At 41.8% G+C, this 19,066-nt stretch overlaps 1 protein-coding gene across 2 annotated transcripts in view; it reads right to left on the minus strand.

The window, feature by feature from the left end:
- Positions 1-19,066, minus strand: part of FTCDNL1 (formiminotransferase cyclodeaminase N-terminal like) — a 53,946-nt gene that overhangs the window by 33,370 nt on the left and 1,510 nt on the right. The window contains exon 2 of one of the 2 annotated variants that reach the window (XM_040357389.1): positions 8,899-9,023. In XM_040357389.1, coding sequence (XP_040213323.1) covers positions 8,899-9,013 — 115 coding nt within the window. In that variant the 5' untranslated portion in view covers positions 9,014-9,023. Of the gene's footprint in view, positions 1-8,898; positions 9,071-19,066 lie in introns of both variants that reach the window. The other variant, XM_040357390.1, reaches the window with a different exon arrangement.

Raw genomic sequence — 19,066 nt, forward strand, 5'->3', positions numbered from 1 at the left:
TTTGTCACGTTACAACCAAAAAATTTTAATGTAATTTATTGGGATTTTATGTGGTAGACCAACACAAAGTGGCACATAATTGCTCAGTGGAAGGAAAAAGATAAACGGTTTTCAACATTTTTTTTACAAATAAATATCTGAAAAGTGTGGTGTACATTTGTATTCAGCCCCCTTTACTCTGATACCCCTTAATAAAATCTAGTGGAACCAATTGCCTTCAGAAGTCACCTAATTAGTAAAAAAAAGTCCACCTGTGGGTCATTTCATCTCAGTATAAAATACAGCTGTTCTGTGAAGCCCTCAGAGGTTTGTTAAAAAACCTTAGTGCACAAACAGAATCATGAAGGCTAAGGAACACACCAGACAGGTCAGGGATACAGTTGTGGAGAAGTTTAAAGCAGGGTTAGGTTATAAAAAAAATATCCCAAGCTTTGAACATCTCACAGAGCACTGTTCAATCCATCGTCTGAAAATGGAAAGAGTATGGCACAACTGCAAACCTACTAAGACCTGGCCATCCACCTAAACTGACAGACCGGGCAAGAAGAGCATTAATCAGAGAAGCAGCCAAGAGGACCATGGTAACTCTGGAGGAGCTGCAGAGAGCCACAGCTCAGGTAGGAGAATCTGTCCACAGGATAACTATTAGTCGTGCACTCTACAAATCTGACCTTTATGGATAAGTGGCAAGAAGACAGCCATTGTTTAAATAAAGCCATAAAAAAAAGCTGTACGCCTGTCGGATCAAAGCCAGAAGCTGTTGTATCTTGGTTTGAGGATTCAAACTAAAGATACGACGCGACAAATTTGAAAGTACGTCGGAGTATCAGTAGATACGCCGGCGTACTTCTTCTGCGAATCTGGCCCATAGGCCTTAAAGTCTGGTGTGCCGGCCGGTACACAAAACACAGACACCCATCCTACTGGGGAATCATATGGAGCTCGAGATGACGTCAGTACGCCACTCCGCCCTACATCCGTTTCGTAATAACTTACTTCGTCCAGGGGCAGGAAGAAGGTGCTCTGGTCAAATGGTTTTTGGTCTAAAAGCAAAACGCTCTGTGTGGTGGAACACTAGCACTGATAATCAGCCTGAACACACCATCCCTTCTTCAGCAGGGACAGGGAAGCTGGTCAAAGTTGATTGGAAGATGGATGGAGCCAAATACAGGGCAATCTTAGATGAAAACCTTTTAGAGTCTGCAAAAGACTTGAGACTGGGGCAGAGGTTCACCTTCCAGCAGGACAATGATCCTAAAAATACAGCCAGAGCTACAATGGTTTAGAAAAAAAAGCATATTCATGTGTTGGAATGGCCCAGTCAAAGTCCAGACCTAAATCCACTTGAGAATATTTGGCAAGACTTGAAAATTACTGTTCACAGACGCTCTCCATCCAATCTGACAGAGCTTGAGCTATTTTCCAAAGAAGGTTGGGCAAAAATTTCACTATAGATGTGCAAAGCTGGTAGAGACATACAGCTGTAATTGCAGCAAAGTATTGACTCAGGGGGGCTGACCACAAATGCACGCCACACTTTTCACATATTTATTTGAAAAAAAAAAAAGTAAAACCATTTATCATTTCCATTCCACTTCAAAAACATGTGCCACTTTGTGTTGGTCTATCACATAAAATCTCATTATAATATATTTAAGTTTTTGGTTCTAACATGACAAAATGTGGAAAATGTAATGTCAAGGGGCATGAATATGCACTGTGTGTGTGTGTGTGTGTGTATGTGTATATATATATATATTACACACACATACACACATATATATATACATACATATACACACACACACACACACACACACACAATATTGTCAAAAGTATTGGGATGCCTGCCTTTGAACGCACATGAACTTTAATGGCATCCCAGTCTTAGTCTATTGGGTTCAATATTGCATTGGTCCATCCTTTGCAGCTATAACAGCTTCAACTCTTCTAGGAAAGCTGTCCACAAGGTTTAGGAGTGTGTCTCTGGAAATGTTTAACCATTCTTCCAGAAGCGCATTTGTGAGGTCAGGTACCGATGTTGGACAAAAAAATGGCGTCTGCAAAAGTTTGGGCACCCTGCAGAATTTATAGCATGCACTGTCCCCTTTGCAAAGCTGAGACCTGCCAGTGTCATGGATTGTTCTCAATCATCGTCTGGGAAGACCAGGTGATGTCAATCTCAAAGGTTTTAAATGCCCAGACTCATCTGATCTTGCCCCAACAATCAGCACCATGGGTTCTTCTAAGCAGTTGTCTAGAAAACTGAAACTGAAAATAGTTGACGCTCACAAAGCTGGAGAAGGCTATAAGAAGATAGCAAAATGTTTTCAGATGTCAATATCCTCTGTTTGGAATGTAATTAAGAAATGGCAGTCATCAGGAACAGTGGAAGTTAAAGCAAGATCTGGAAGACCAAGAAAAATATCAGACAGAACAGCTTGCAGGATTGTGAGAAAAGCAATTGACTGCACGATCCCTCCAGAAAGATCTGACAGGCTTCCGAACGGCGCATACTGCGCGTCACAGGTTGCCGACAGAACCCGAACGTCGGTGCGCAGGCGCCGTATAGAGCCGCACCGACGTTCGGGTTTTTTCGGCAACCTGTGACGCGCAGTATGCGCCATTCGGAAGCCTGTCAATCGCAGGCAGTGCTTGGGAACGCCCACTCCCGCGGAATTGCCGTGAGGTGAAAATCGGGATTAAGAGGTATGTGCTGAGAAAAAAAAAAATACCGGCATTCTGTCGGTAGGATGGCACGACTCCGTGTGATGTCAGAAATTTTTTTGAGAGTGAACCTCCACTTTAACCACTTACCCCCCGGACCATATTGCTGCCCAAAGACCAGAGTACTTTTTGCGATTCGGGACTGCGTCGCTTTAACAGACAATTGCGCGGTCGTGCGACGTGGCTCCCAAACAAAATTGGCGTCCTTTTTTTCCCACAAATAGAGCTTTCTTTTGGTGGTATTTGATCACCTCTGCGGTTTTTATTTTTTGCGCTATAAACAAAAATAGAACGACAATTTTGAAAAAAATGAATATTTTTTACTTTTTGCTGTAATAAATATCCCCCAAAAATATATAAAAAAACATTTTTTTTCCTCAGTTTAGGCCGATACGTATTCTTCTACATATTTTTCGTAAAAAAAAATCGCAATAAGCGTTTATTGATTGGTTTGCGCAAAAGTTATAGCGTTTACAAAATAGGGGGTATTTTTATGGCATTTTTATTAATATTTTTTTTACTAGTAATGGCGGCGATCAGCGATTTTTTTTTTGGTATTGCGACATTATGGCGGACACTTCGGACATTTTTGACACATTTTTGGGACCATTGGCATTTTTATAGCGATCAGTGCTATAAAAATGCATTAGATTACTATAAAAATGCCACTGGCAGTGAAGGGGTTAACACTAGGGGGCGGGGAAGGGGTTAAGTATGCCTGGGTGTGTTCTTACTGTGGGGGGGGGGGTGGCCTCACTAGGGGAAACACTGATCCTCGGTTCATACAGTGTATGAACCGAAGAAAAGCATTTCCCCTGCTGACAGGAACGAGAGCTGTGTGTTTACACACACAGCTCCCGTTCCCCGCTCTGTACCGAGCGATCGCGTGTGCCCGGCGGCGATCGCGCCCGCCGGGCACACGCACGGGAGTCGGGGGCGAGCGGGGGGCGCGTGCGCGCGCCTCCGGCGGCGCGCGTGCGCCCCTAGTGGCGGCTAAAAGGTAGGACGTCATAATACGTGATCTCGCCTAGGAGAGCCACCTTGTGGACGTATTATGACGGTGCGGCGACGGCAAGTGGTTAAAGAGAGGATGGCTTCTACAAATGAATAATAATCCTAAACACACCTCAAAATACATCAAGAGGCGTAAGCTGAACGTTTTGCCATGGCCTTCACAATCTCCTGACATCAACATAATTGAAAATCTATGGATAGACCTTAAAAGAGCAGTGCGTGACAGACAGCCCAGAAATCTCAAAGAACTGGAAGACTGTTGTAAGGAAGAATGGGCAAAGATACCTCAAACAAGAATTGAAAGACTCTTGGCTGGCTACGAAAAGCATTTACAAGCTGTGATACTTGCCAAAGGGGGCAGTACAAGATATTAACTCTGCAGGGTGCCCAAACTTATGCAGACACCATTTTTTTGTGTTCTGTAATTTTGAAAGTGTAAATGATGGAAATAAAATCTAACTTTTTTTGACATATTATAAGAATGTCTAATCTGTAATCTGATGCCTTTTGAAGATTTTTCCATCTTTCCTTGGCTTCGTTATGCACATTAATACAAATGTTTACCTGGGGTGCCCAAACTTTCGATCCCCACTGTATATGTTTTTTTTTGGGGGGTTGAAATAAATGTATATGCTTTTAACTTTCACTTATACAAGGAAACAGCCCTGTTTGCTTATTACATAATGTATACACAGGGGTTGATTTATTAAAACGGGAGAGTGCAAAATCTGGTGCAGCTGTGCATGGTAGCCAATCAGCTTCCAACTTCAGCTTGTTCAATTAAGCTTTGACAAAAAACCTGGAAGCGGAGCTGCACCAGATTTTCCACTCTATTCCGGTTTTAGCAAATCTACCCTATAGTGTGCTTCAAGTTCAGATTATTAGATACGTTTTACAGTTCTTTTCAATAAACGGTGCATTTGCTTACTACCCAAAACTCTTGTTACTGAAGCCATCACAACATATAAATAATTACTCTTCTCCCAAGCACATACAAAACAAGGTGCAAGAATGAGGTCTTGTGCAGACATCATTAGTGGTCAAGCCCAGAGAAAGGAGAAGCCGGTCACTAGTGATGTACATACCTAAAATGGTGGTGTAAGTTTTTCGGCATGGTGTGGGCGGACCCATGGTAACATAATTAAGCCAAGCAACCATATGATTTTGGTGGTTAATCAAAGGTGCAAGGGGCGGGGGTGGGGATTCTGCTTTAAGCATAATTTTTACCAGCACTTTTAATACAGTACTGTAATTATCAAATTATAGCTACTTTATTATTGAAATAAATATATATTAATCAGCATCAAACAGTTCTGAATCCTGTGGGGCATTGTGACAAGCTACAAAAAAACAAGCCTGGGATGTTCAACTCATGTTAGTTTGTTTGTAGCCCCCATCTCCGCAAATAAGCAGTCTGTTTCTATTGACTGGGAATTTGCACCATTAAAAAAAAATTGGTAAAAACTAAAAATTAAGAGCCTGAGGCATTTTGCAGCAAATATTCTTTATGATGCTTCTTTATGTCCTAAATGAGAGGATCTAATTTGTGAGTGATGAGGCAATGATTCTGTCAATCTGGCTCCCATAAAAACTTATGGGCAATACAAAAGTTCAACACAATAGATTTTAGAAAGCGCTTTGTGAAGAAGTGAGGCAGTATTACTAGTTCAGTTTGGAAGGGGAAGAGGAAAGAAACATACTGTTCATGAAAAGATCTTTCATTTTTGGTAGCATAATGATGGTCAATATTTAAAGGATTTGGGCATCTTTTCTGTCCATTTACCCTTGCTTAGATAGTGCCCACATACTGTATGCTTCAAATTGCAGTACATTATTCTCCGTAACAGCTAAAACTCTGGTTCTCAAAAGCCTGCCTACAGAAAGTGGCTGCATGAAATTCTCAGTGATAGTTCATAGAGTCTTGATGAAGCTGGAGGGTTCAGGGCCATTAATTCCTTTAAGCATACAAAGACCAAAACCACATTGTATTTATATTCCGTCAAAGAAGGAATATTAGTGGTAGCTATTTTTATAGGGGACTACTGGACAGGAAATCTGTAGCATGTAATAATTAAAAAGTTCCTTCTCAACTCCACCATTTATATAACTAGCAGCTTGCGTTTTTGAGCTTTAATCCTTTCCATGTCCTATTCACATTTTCCACTCAGCTGGTCAGGCCAATTGATACGTTTTTCATGTTTATTAATAAAAGCACATATTTTAATATAGCACATAGCACAGATTTTAATATATAGCATACCAGCTCCATCTAGTAGCCATAATTCAGTATTTTCCTGATTGGGGTATTTCACAAAAATACAGCATTATGGTCAATAGATAGAGCTGACGATCATAGGAAATAAGGCAAATTACAAGGATTATTCGTGAGGGTTGTGTGAATGCTTAGTCTTCTGCAATACATAGCATTTTGCTTTTAAGCCTAAAGGTTACATTTTTGGTCTCATCTGACCAAAGCACCGTCTTCCACATGTTTGCTGTGTCCCCCACATGGCTTCTCGCAAACTGCTAACAGGACTTCTTATGGGTTTCTTTCAACAGTGGCTTTCTTCTTGCCACTCCTCCATAAAGGCCAGATTTGTGGAGTGCAGGACTTATAGTTGTCCTGTTGTCAGATTCTCCACCTGAGCTGTAGATCTCTGCAGCTCCTCCAGAGTCACCATGGGCCTCTTGGCTACTTCTGTGATTAATGCTCTCATTGTCTGGCCTGTCAGTTTAGGCGGACGGCCATGTCTTGGTAAGTTTGCATTTGTGCCATACTCTTTCCATTTTGAGACGATGGATTGAACAGTGCTCCCTGAGATATCCTAACCCTGCTTTAAACTTCTCCACAACTTTATCCTTGACCTGTCTGATGTGTTCCTTGGCCTTCATGACGCTGTTTGTTCGCTAAGATTCTCTAATAAACCTCTAGAGGGCTTCACAGAACAGCTGTATTTATACTAAAAGCAATTGGTTCCACTAGATTTTAGTTAGGGGTATCAGAGTAAAGGGGGCTGAACACAAATGCACGCCACACTTTTCACATATTTATTTGTAAAAAAAAAATTGTAAATCGTTTATCATTTTCCTTCCACTTCACAATTATGTGCCACTTTGTGTTGGTCTAAAATCCCAATAAAATAGATTTGCATTTTTGGTTGTAAAATTACAATATGTGTAACATTTCAAGGGGTATGAATACTTTTTCAAGGCACTGTATACGACTAAAACCACCTACTCATCTATACAGCTAGCCAATACAGATTGCAGAGCTGGTCAACCCTAAAACACTCCTGGCTAGAAAGGATGTCCTCTTTAAAAAAGGACATCCTCACGCAGTATCTTTACATTTTTCAAACCCCATTGATCCTGGTCCCCTGTCTTTTTTCCCCACTCTGTGCGTTTTCTATTACTCAAATACTTCTGACTGAACTGCAATTCGACATCTCAGTTAAACGTAAAGCTGATGGGGAGTAGGCTTGTCTCACCTTGAACTCTACCATACAGCGTCAGTTCTTTGTAGAGTACTAGATTGGTTCTACCATGGCAGATCCAAACTGTGGGTTAGTTTAGAACCAGACATAACACCGTTACCACTATTCTCAATCTATGGATTTACCCAATCAACTGCCCACCCCCATCAACACTAACACCCTTGACAAACTCGCTCTTACACATTTGGAATTTAGCACTTAGAAAATACAACATCTCCTCCCATCATGGCCAAATGACTCTGATCATGGGGAATCCAGAGTTCCCCCTCCAGGGATACAGTGCAAATGTTTTTTACAATGGCAAGATTCAAGACCCTCTCCCATCCAACACGCCCTATGAGAAAGTAAAACATATTCCTCGCCGCATCATAAACAGTGGTTTTATTATTGTCAACCTTGGAATTTCTATGACAAACTCACAACGATGGGTGGTGAGCTTCAAAGGGATCTGACCCCATTGGAGGACATATAGCTCTTTGAAACAGATTTGCCTGACATAATTAAAAAAAAAAAATGAATAGCATCCTTCTCTGGGGTGCTTTCCCCAGTCTTCCTTTCTATGTCCGAGATTGGGAGCTGCAACTGGATCACTCCCCTTCTTCAGAAGATTGGAATACAGCCTGTATCTTTACTTTAAAACTAACTATAGCTTCACAAGCACAGAAGAGAAATTTCTAAATCCTGACCAGGTGGTACAGCACTCTGGGGCATGTTGCACAAAATTATTCCATCAATTCCAGACCGATGCTGAAGATGCAGAGAGCCGGGTCGTTCGCATCTCCACTTATGGTGGTCAGAGTCCAGTATCAGACCATTTTGGAAAAACATTTTGGCTCTTTTGCCCATGATATAGGGGTCCATTAAAAAATAAATAAAGAAATGCCTGTTTCGCTTTTTTAGTCCTAGCGGGCCATGCCTTGATTCTTAAGTGTTGGAAATCAACCATTATCACTACAGTAAGGGGGTGTGTGGCTGAATTGAACATCATTATGGAGGGTGGAGGAGATACTTGCTGATGCTAATGAAAGCTTCATGAACTTACAGGATTTGTCGTTTTCTTGGATCGACTTCCCCTGCACTCCTACCTTTCCTTGGCTAATAATGAGTGACTTCACGTTAGTCTCTCATCCAGCTTGGCCACACTTCCCTTCGGACACCTCCCCTGTTTTCTCTTCTCCTCTCCCTCCCTCTTCTTCTCTTTCATCTCTCTCTTCAACTTTTCCTTTTCTAAAAGTGGCATCTCACCATAGATTTACACCTATCATCTGCAGGTATGCCATAGTACTGATGTTGCACATCATTCTCAAATTGCCAAGTGAACATGTCGGTGTCTGCCCCGGCTCTCTGTTGACCAGCCTGCTCTCCACTCCATATTATAACTCAGCTTGTGGTGGCTTGAGTCAGCCACCTGCAGGGTCTGCACTATATTTTAGTATTTCTCTTATTAATTATCAGTATGTTATATTACTGAATCTATGGAGGAGTCTTGTCATTAATTTCTATTCTTACATGAATAAAGAAATTGTTAATGTATTACTGTCTTCATGCTATTAAACTAATAAAACTTTATTCTTGAAAAAAAAAAAAATAGTGTATGTATTTGATGCAAGCATACAGAGTTCCGCCCTAATTTTTGCGTGACCCTGAAAAATTGTATACTCACCATGACTGTCAAATAAAGCCGCCCTTGCAATTCTCTTAACAACTTCTTTATTTCTGGCTTCTGAAATGTTCAGTAGACAGGCCGCTAAAGACATTCCAACTTTTCTTGATGCCATTCTGCTTATTCTACAAGGCAAAGGGGATTTTATTGGTCCATATTCTCTCTCAATTCACTACAAAAAAAAAAAAAAAAGACAATTGTTGTGTTGTATTATATTTGAACCCATCTTACCAGTCCTTGGATATGGTGGATGTATACTTTTTATTATTTCTATAATTTTTTATTTATTTTCATCTGGTCATCCTGCCAGTGACATACTTCCTTTCCTATGGAGACAATGCTCACTCACTGTACTGTATCTATGGAGGAATAGCTTTGACACTCTAGGTTGTTCACTCCTGATATGGACTACAGTACAACTTCCCCTCTCTACAACATGAGAGGGTGCCCTGTAGTTCACAGAGGTGAACTGGGAAGGTTTGATAACACTGTTTGAATTTTCAATGAAGCACAGGAAGAGTTTACAGGAAGTTAAGAGCTCACTGGAGTTCTGTCAGGATCAACAGAAATCAGATGTTTGCATGTACAGCATTGAACAGATATATCAAAACACTTTCAAAGCTATATTAACCACTTGCTTACTGGGCACATATACCCCCCTCCTGCCCAGGTGAAATTTCAGCTTCCGGCACTGCGTCGCTTTAACTGACAATTGCGCGGTCGTGCAACGTGGCTCCCAAACAAAATTGACATCCTTTTTTCCAGACAAGTAGAGCTTTCTTTTGGTGGTATTTGATCACCTCTGCGGTTTTTATTTTTTGCGCTATAAACAAAAAAAGAGTGAAAATTGAGAAAAAAAAACGCAATAAGCGACTGGTTTGCGCAAAAGTTATAGTGCCTACAAAATAGGGCACAGAATTATTATTATTTTTTATTATTTTTTTTTACTAGTAATGGCGGCGATTTTTATTGGGACTGCAACATTATGGCGGACATATCGGACACTTTTGACACATTTTTGGCACCATTCACATTTATACTGTGATCAGTGCTATAAATATGCACTAATTACTGTATAAATGTGACTGGCTGAGAAGGGGTTAACACTAGGGGGTGAGGAAGGGGTTAAATGTGTACCCTGCATAGTGTTTCTAACTGTGGGGGAAGGGGACTGACTGGGGGAGGTACAAGGGACACAGGTCGGTCTCCTCTCTCCCTGACAGGACGTGCATCTGTGTGTTTACACACACAGATCCACTTCCTTGTCTGTGTAACCACCGATCGCGGGTGCTTGGCGGACATCGCGGCCGCCAGGCACGAGCTTCGGCATCTAAGTGATGCGGCGTGCACGCACACGCGCTGCCGTCACGCGCGCGTGCGCGCCCCCCAGTGCCAGGAGGCCGTATATAGACGGCCTCCCGGCAATTGCCATCCACACTGCGGCCGTATAAAGTCGTACGGCCGTCAGGAAGTGGTTAAACAGACACAAAACACCCCATTTACATGAAAAATCTGCATAAAATTGACAAATCTGTTTTGGATTATTTTCTTTTTTTTTTTTGCACACCTCTGCTATTGTGCCTCACTCCCTCCTTCCATAACAGAGATCAAATGTAGAGGATAGAAGATTTGGGGGGGGAGGGGTTGAGTGACACTATGTTGTTTGTCATTGGAAACAAATGGCAGCTTCAAAAGGCTAAAAGCACAGGAAGAGCAACGAGGTACTGCAGCACCAGGATTTCTTTGCTGTTTCTAACTCAATTAATATGTACAGGGTCAATTTCTTCTTTAAGGCATGTTATTTACCTGCAAAAGCCTCCTTTATGTAGACCTCCAAAAAGGCCTAAAGCCAGTTATAAAGGGAGCAATTATTCACTCTATTCCCCCATCAACACTGGCTCCCTCTGAGCCATTCTGTTATCCCGGCGGGGGGGAAGCCTTCCTCGCCACAAGAACACATTGATTACTGCTAGCGACTATAGTACTGAAGTTGATCGATCAACATTCAGCCTGCCCATGCATGGTTTGAGATCTGAAGAAAATCTGAAGAAAATGCGGAAGCATTGAAACGCGTCATCAACCTGAGTCCAGTCTGACATTACTTCCTGTCGCCGACAGCCGCTTGCGCTCCAGGCTGCAACGCATGCCGCTGTGGGGTTAGTGCCGGCTCTGCCGACATCTATCGAGCTCCACTACGCTCCCCCCATCACAGCACGGATAGTTGTACACCAGAGGAGGTACATCACTGCACAGAGAATCAGCCGACTATGTGATTCCTACAGAGTGACCCCACTATTCTTTCTACATATGAATATTTTACTAATAAACCTATCAATGCTTGACATAATGCACTTAGTAGGTGCATTTTTCTCATCCTTTAATCCCCAGGTGGTGGGCTTGGCAGGGGACTAAATATGAATGAATCATGCCAGCGAGGGGAGTCGTGTGGAAGATGGAGATTGAGTGCTGTGGGAACTGTCTGTGGCCTTTGAGGTGAACCCCCTAGTTTGGGGGGGGATGCTCCACCTCAGGCAGGGGTCTAGGTGCAGACCTGGGAGGATCTTGACAACAGGAGAAGCTTGGAAGGAGTCTTCCCTGAGAAGCAGCATGAACAAGGACAGTGTAAGTACTACAACATAGAGCTGCACGATTAATCGCGGAGAGAATCGTGATCTCAATTCTCCCCGCCCGCGATCTCCCCATGGGATGACCAGCGATTCTTCCGTGTTCACCGCTGGTTCCACGTAACCAGCGTGGAACGCAAATGCCGCCGATTTTGAAACCGACGTCAGCAGCCTGCGCCGCTGGATAGATGTCTGAGCTTCTCTCACAACAGTAGTTTGTATCCATGAACGCTTTTTTCATAGGAGTTATATGATCTTTAACATTATAGACATATCACTAGTCTCTTTTTTTATATATTCATATTTTCAGATAAATCACAGGTTTATTAATTAATAAAAAAAAATTTGGGGGGGGGGGGTTCAGGCATTACATTTTTGAGAATCGTGATCTTTTGTCTAAGCAAAAGAATCGTGATTCTCATTTTGACCAGAATCGTGCAGCCCTACTACAACATGGTCAGGGGGAGTCCATAAGTTCAAATGGAGAAAAAACAACAAACAAATGGTGGCAGCCGTCCTCAGAGAAAAGCCAACTCTGTCAATGCAAATTGAGAAAGAAACAGGAAGCACCAACCTGAGTGTAGTATTTAAATGCACAATTTATTCCAAAGGATTAAAAACACTCACAAGAACATGTAAAAAGAGCTCATCTGGTGCTTTGCAGAGCCCCTTCGGTCCATCTCACGGACAGGGCAGTTGGCGAAGGAGTAAGCCAGGCGGGACCAGTAGTGGGCGTGGTCATATCGGCGTGCATTCGGAGCATGTGTGCGCCTTCTTCAGGCCTAAAGAAGGAACGCCACCGGCACTGCCGGCAATGTGAGATGCCACAAACCCCAGCTCTCCACCCGGATGGGACCACGAGAAGTGAACGGTCTTTACACTGCTTCTATCCTGTGAGTGAACTTTTAAATTAAGTGTGATTATTTTAACCAGATACTGCACTTAGATTGGCGCCGCTTTCTCTTTCTTTCATGTCCACAGAGCCCCTTCTTGCTCATCATAGCTGGCTACCTATCTGCATCTAACAAACCACATCTCTCTACATCAGGGGTGTCCAAACTTTTTTCAAAGAGGGCCAGATTTGATTAAGTGAACATGCGTGAGGGCCGACTATTTTGCCTGACATTCTTTGAACTAAGTGTGTTTGTCTGATACACGGCCCAACAAGAATTCTCTTGCCTTTGTGGCTGTGTGTGGTGAAGAGATGAGCTTGGGCGTGTTATTTGGATAAACTGTATATATTTTATTTGTGGCCCCAACGAATCCCAGAGCGCTGCTTAGGACTAAGGATGAGCTTGGGCGTGTTATTTGGATATACCGTATTTATCGGCGTATAATCCGCACAGGCTTACCATTGCCATGAATGCAGCCTCACCATTGCCATGAATGCAGCCTTACAATTGCCATGAATGCAGCCTTACAATTGCCATGAATGCAGCCTTACCATTGCAACCTCACCTTTGCAACCAATGCAGCCTCACATGTGTCATAAATGCAGCCTTACTATTGCCATCAGTGCAGCCTGAACGACGCCCATCTGCAGCCTCGGAGGGCAGAGGGAGGGGGCGGGACGAGTGCCAACAGATTACAAACAGGAGAATGTCTTGTTTACCCTGTAGCCTCTTTAATACAAAGTCCTGCCTCCTATGATAGACAGAACAGTCGTCCAATGGCATCCCAGGAGACGGGACTTCCAATTGAGACGCTGCTGAGTAAACAGGAGATTCTCTTCATGTAATCTGATGGTGCTCGTCCTGTCCCCTCCAAGGCAGCACCAATAAATACAGTATATATCTTGTGTGGCCCTGGGGGCCACAAACAATATATATATCCAAATTCCCAGGGGGGCCATATTAAATCAACAGGGGGGCCGCATTTGGCCCCCGGGCCCGACTTTGGACATGCCTGCTCTACATGAACTTTCCCTCGGACTCATCACTACACGCATACACACACACACACATACATACATACAAAAAATATATATATATATATATATGTACTATAGAAAGCTGATTCTACTTATCTCTTGTGCCACACACCAGCAGCCAACCGACATAATTTATATTAATATCTATTTATCTATTAATCTATCTAAGGGCAGTAGGGAGTCCACCCCTCCTTAAAAGACGTACTGGACACCCAGCAATAACACAATGGCAGCGAGGGTATCCTGTGCGTCCCCTCACCAATTATTAATATACGTGTACTCGGGAGACTCTCAAAGTTATAGAGTGGTGGTTTATTGCAGGCTGGCTGGTAAGGGAACCAGGAAGTGCTGGTAATTGGCTTTCCTCGGTTCGCGTTGATGGGGAGAGCCGATCAGTAGCTCTCTTGTCAGAGGGGGGGTGTACACTGATAATCAGCACATTGATTATCAGCGCAGCCCCCATCAGAGGTGCCCACCACAGTGCCCATCAGTGCTGCATATCAGTGCAGCCTATCAGTGCCCATCAATTCTACATATTAGTGCCTCCACATCAGTGCCCATTAGTGCAGCCTCTTCAGTGCCCGTCAGTGGCAAGGAGAAACCCAAATTTTATAACAGAAACTAAGAAAAAAAAATTCAAACATTTTGGTCGTTTTTAGTTTGTTTAGCAAAAAATAAAACCCAGTAGTGATCAAATACCACAAAAAATAAAAAAGTAAAAGAGTGATAAGCGCTCCAGGTATGTGCAAAATGCAACCAAAGTGTATACGTAAATGAATAAACCACTATCAAAAAGATAAAGTGACCAAGCTCAAAAAGTGCAGTACGTGCCGAAAAATGATTATAAAAAAGTATATAATCTGATGTGATACATAAAGAGGATGTCCAGTCCTCTAGAAGTCCATAAGCTCTGTAAAGCTAACACATAGATATATAAATAGTAATATACCGATAAACAAAGTGTATATAGGATGGTTTAAAGGTGAGTGAACAAGTATATAAAAGTGCAACAGTGGTGTTGATGGGACAGTCTATAGGTAGAGATGATGAGATGTATCCAAAGAAGATAGCTATGTAGAAGGTAGCAGTGTAACAATCCTCATTAGTCTTGTAGTGCCCTTACCATGAAGGTGCTATATGTGCGCATATAGGGATATCCCTCCGGGTCTGCGATCGTTCCTGTTCTGGGGACAGTCAGTGTATGTTGTTCCAGCAGTTGTGTTCAACTGCTGGAACTACAAGACTAATGAGGATTGTTACACTGCTACCTTCTACATAGCTATCTTCTTTGGATACATCTCATCATCTCTACCTATAGACTGTCCCATCAACACCACTGTTGCACTTTTATATACTTGTTCACTCACCTTTAAACCATCCTATATACACTTTGTTTATCGGTATATTACTATTTATATATCTATGTGTTAGCTTTACAGAGCTTATGGACTTCTAGAGGACTGGACATCCTCTTTATGTATCACATCAGATTATATACTTTTTTATAATCATTTTTCGGCACGTACTGCACTTTTGAGCTTGGTCACTTTATCTTTTTGATAGTGGTTTATTCATTTACGTATACACTTTGGTTGCATTTTGCACATACCTGGAGCGCTTATCACTCTTTTACTTTTTTATTACTTTTTGTGTTATGTGAACACTTTTAGATATAGCTGCCCCGGGTATTCTATATATATATTTATTCATTTAATATATTATTTACACTATTTTCACACTTTGGTCTACTCACAGTAGCGCATTGGAATTATATATATATTTACCACAAAAAATAATCTCTATTTGTGGGAAGAAAATTATAAAAATGTAGTTTGGGTACAGTATTGTATGACTGAGCAATTGTCATTCAAAGTGTTTAAGAGCCGATTCATACCAGCAGGCACACATTATGCTCAAGGTGCCATACACAACGCTTCTCACAGTCCATCTCTATGCACCACAGCTCGTCACAATGCAGTGTAGTGTGTTGCAAAGCACTGGGTAAGATTTGCAACCTGTTCTATTTAGGTCAGCAATACATGGTTCGAATCTTGGGCGGTTCAGCAGGAAACGGCCAAGATTAAACTATTAATGGGTAGGCTGAATGTACCAAGTTGATCAATCGATCAACTTGGGCACAACCAGCCTGTCGGATTTGCTTTCGATTATTGCAAGCAACTGTTATAGCTGCTAGCAATAAACACTGTCTTCTCCCGTGGAGACAGCTTTCCCTGCCCACCCCTTCGTCAGGAGAAGGCAATAGCTTGGCAGGAGGGATTCCCTAACTACACTGATGGGGGAATCATGCGAATTTCTTTGCTGCAACCCGTGGAAATTTGCATGTATGGCCTGACTTATTTTCAGCACATACCAAAATTTGCCGTAGGACATAAGGGAAATAACTTGTGTTGGGATTGCTTAGGGCTATGTTGCCAAAATGCATATGATGTGAATATGCAATAATGCCGCGTACACACGACCGTTTTTCATAACGTGAAAAATGTTTTTTTTTTTTAATGTCATTAAAAACTATTGTGTGTGGGCTCCAGAGCATGTTTCATGACCTAAAAAATGGCCATTAACAATTTAGAACATACATTTTTTCACGTCGTTTTTCACGTCGTGTGTAGGCTTTAACGACGTGAAAAAAACGCGCATGCTGAGAAGCAAGTTATGAGACGGGAGCGCTCTTTCTGGTAAAACTAGCGTTCATAATAGAGATAGCACATTCGTCACGCTGTAACAGACTGAAAAGCACGAAGACTGAAAAGAGCAAATCGTCTCTCACCAAACTTTTACTAACACGAAATCAGCAAAAGCAGCCTCAAGGGTGGCGCCATCCGAATGGAACTTCCCCTTTATAGTGCCGTCGTACGTGTTGTATGTCACCGCGCTTTGCTCGAGCAATTTTTTTTTTCACGATCGTGTGTAGGCAAGGCAGGCTTGACGAGAATCTGGTTGAAAAAACTTTTTTTCTAGACCATTAAAAATTGTTGCGTGTACGAGACATAAGGCTTTAAAAATTAAAACAGAAACATTTTCACACAAAAAGAAAAAAAAGAATAAAGTGTGGAGTGAAAAAAGCCTAGCTAAGACCTTGGAGAGGAAGGCGTGAAAGAGGGTAGTTAGTGAGAATTCATTTTTCAGGAGTTAAGAAAATACTTTAACCACTTCAATACCGGGCTTTTATACCACTTTCATACCGGGCCTATTCTGGCACTTCTCTCCTACATGTACAAATCATCATTCTTTTGCTATACAATTACTCAGAACCCCAAAACATTATATATTTTTTTTTAGCAGACACCTTATATCATATTTACTTGTTGTAAACTTTTTTTTTTACATTTATTCAGTTGACAACGTCATATATGTTGAAACGCGTCTGGGGGAAGGTTACATGCTGACGTCACCACGCCGTCTCATTGAAGAGGACGGGAGCTTGTATTGTTGCTGGCCTGCTTCTTATTTTGACGTGATTTTAAAACTTCTGAAGTGCAAGTACAACTATTTATATTGAACAATAAAGTTAAGATTTAGACAGTATCACGCTATGGTCTATCGCAGGGATATGCAATAAGCGGACCTCCAGCTGTTGCAGAACTACAACTCCCATGAGGCATAGCAAGACGCTGACAGCCACAAGCATGACTCCCAGAGGGAGAGGCATGATGGGACTTGTAGTTTTGCAACAGCTGGAGGTCCCTGGTCTATCGTTTCTCTTTTTGGGCTGTTTGTTAAACAATGCTTACGGAGCTTATGGTTATTCGCTTGCGAGTCAGTATCATCATCTATACAGCATTCCCGCAATCTCCTGCAGACGCAAGGGCCTGGGCTGGGCTATTGCCATTTGCTTACTATCTAGTAAGCGTGTTCTCTGTGAGGTGGCGGTGCACTTGTCTGTGAGTCAATCACTGGGGTGTCCATTATGGAATGACTTCAATTACCTGTGCAATTATTGGAACAATCTTATGCCCTGCAATCAATTGTTTGTGATTCAATCTATTTGGACTCTAATTAACGCAATTTTTTCTCTTCTCATTAGTATAGGATTATAGCATTATTTTAGCACTGATCACTGTAATAGTGTCACTTGTCCCCAAAAAGTGTCACTTAGTGTCAGATCTGTCTGCCGCAATATCGCAGTCCCGCTAAAAATTGCTGATTGCCGCCATTACTAGTAAAAATAAATAAATTACATAAATATATCCCAAAGTTTGTAGACGCGATAACTTTTACGCAAACCAATCAATGTAACAAAAATCTGTAGCAGAATACATATTGGTCTAAACTGATGAAGAAGTTTGACTTTTTACTTTTTTTTTATTTGGAATGTTTTATAGCACATACAAAATTGTCTGTCTTTTGTTGTTTATAGCGCAAAAAAACAAAACCTGGAGCTGATCAAATACCACCAAAAGAAAGCATCTAATTATGGGGGGAAAAAAAGGACATCAATTTTATTTGGGTACAGCATCGCACGACCGCACAATTGTCAGTTAAAGTAGTAAAAAGAATATAAAATGTAGCGCCAACCTGTGTGAAAAATTGTGTCCACAAAGTGGCCCCAAATAGACAGACACCCTATAGGGAAATATGTCCAAAAACTTCACTGGGTACACGATGGGGAAAAGATCATATGTACCATGAACAGAAAAACAACTGACGTTCACGGTTAGATATGAATGGGTGAACCAACAAAGGTAAATAAAGCAATTAATAAGTCCTGTAAAAGTGTATGACCACAGATACAATTTATAAGTGAAAAAGTCCCATGTATATGTGTGGGGGTGGTTCCTTATGATACATTCATAGCTTGTAACTACGTTCAGATATTCCCCTCAGTTGAAAAAACAACACCACTTCACACGGAAAGGCAAAAACCTCTTCTCATGGACATTCCTTGGTAAGTTAAAAGATGAATACTCTTACCGACTCCCGTTGACCCACATCTCACCGTACGGTGGGTAGGTCTCCAAGGCTTATATGGGCTCAGATACCCTCCAACAGCACCGATGAAGGAAGAAATCCTGATTCTGATGTTCCTGAAGGAGATGGAAGTATTGGCCCCAGGAGCGTCCGTGAGATGGTGTGGAATAAACACTCCAGGTTTCAGAGGGAAAAAAGGGAAAAAGAACACCTCCTCATAGTGTAGAAAAATTTAATAAAATCTCTCAAAAGATATAAAAAAAGTGTTCCACAGCAGAGAGAGAATCCAAACAGTACAAATGTATATAAAAAATCCAACCTGGACTCCAACCATTTTCACTACGCCATTGATCTTGATTTTCTTGATTTGATTTGCTGTGGTGATGTGACCTGCTGTGGTGATCTAAGTGTGGAACTTTTTATCTGTCGGGATTTTTTATATACATTTGTACTGTTTGGATTCTCTCTCTGCTGTGGAACACTTTTTTTATATCTTTTGAGAGATTTTATTAAATTTTTCTACACTATGAGGAGGTGTTCTTTTTCCCTTTTTTCCCTCTGAAACCTGGAGTGTTTATTCCACACCATCTCACGGACGCTCCTGGGGCCAATACTTCCATCTCCTTCAGGAACATCAGAATCAGGATTTCTTCCTTCATCGGTGCTGTTGGAGGGTATCTGAGCC

The sequence above is a fragment of the Rana temporaria genome, chromosome 6 (assembly GCF_905171775.1).
Source record: "Rana temporaria chromosome 6, aRanTem1.1, whole genome shotgun sequence".
In the NCBI taxonomy this organism is placed as follows: Eukaryota; Metazoa; Chordata; class Amphibia; order Anura; family Ranidae; genus Rana; species Rana temporaria.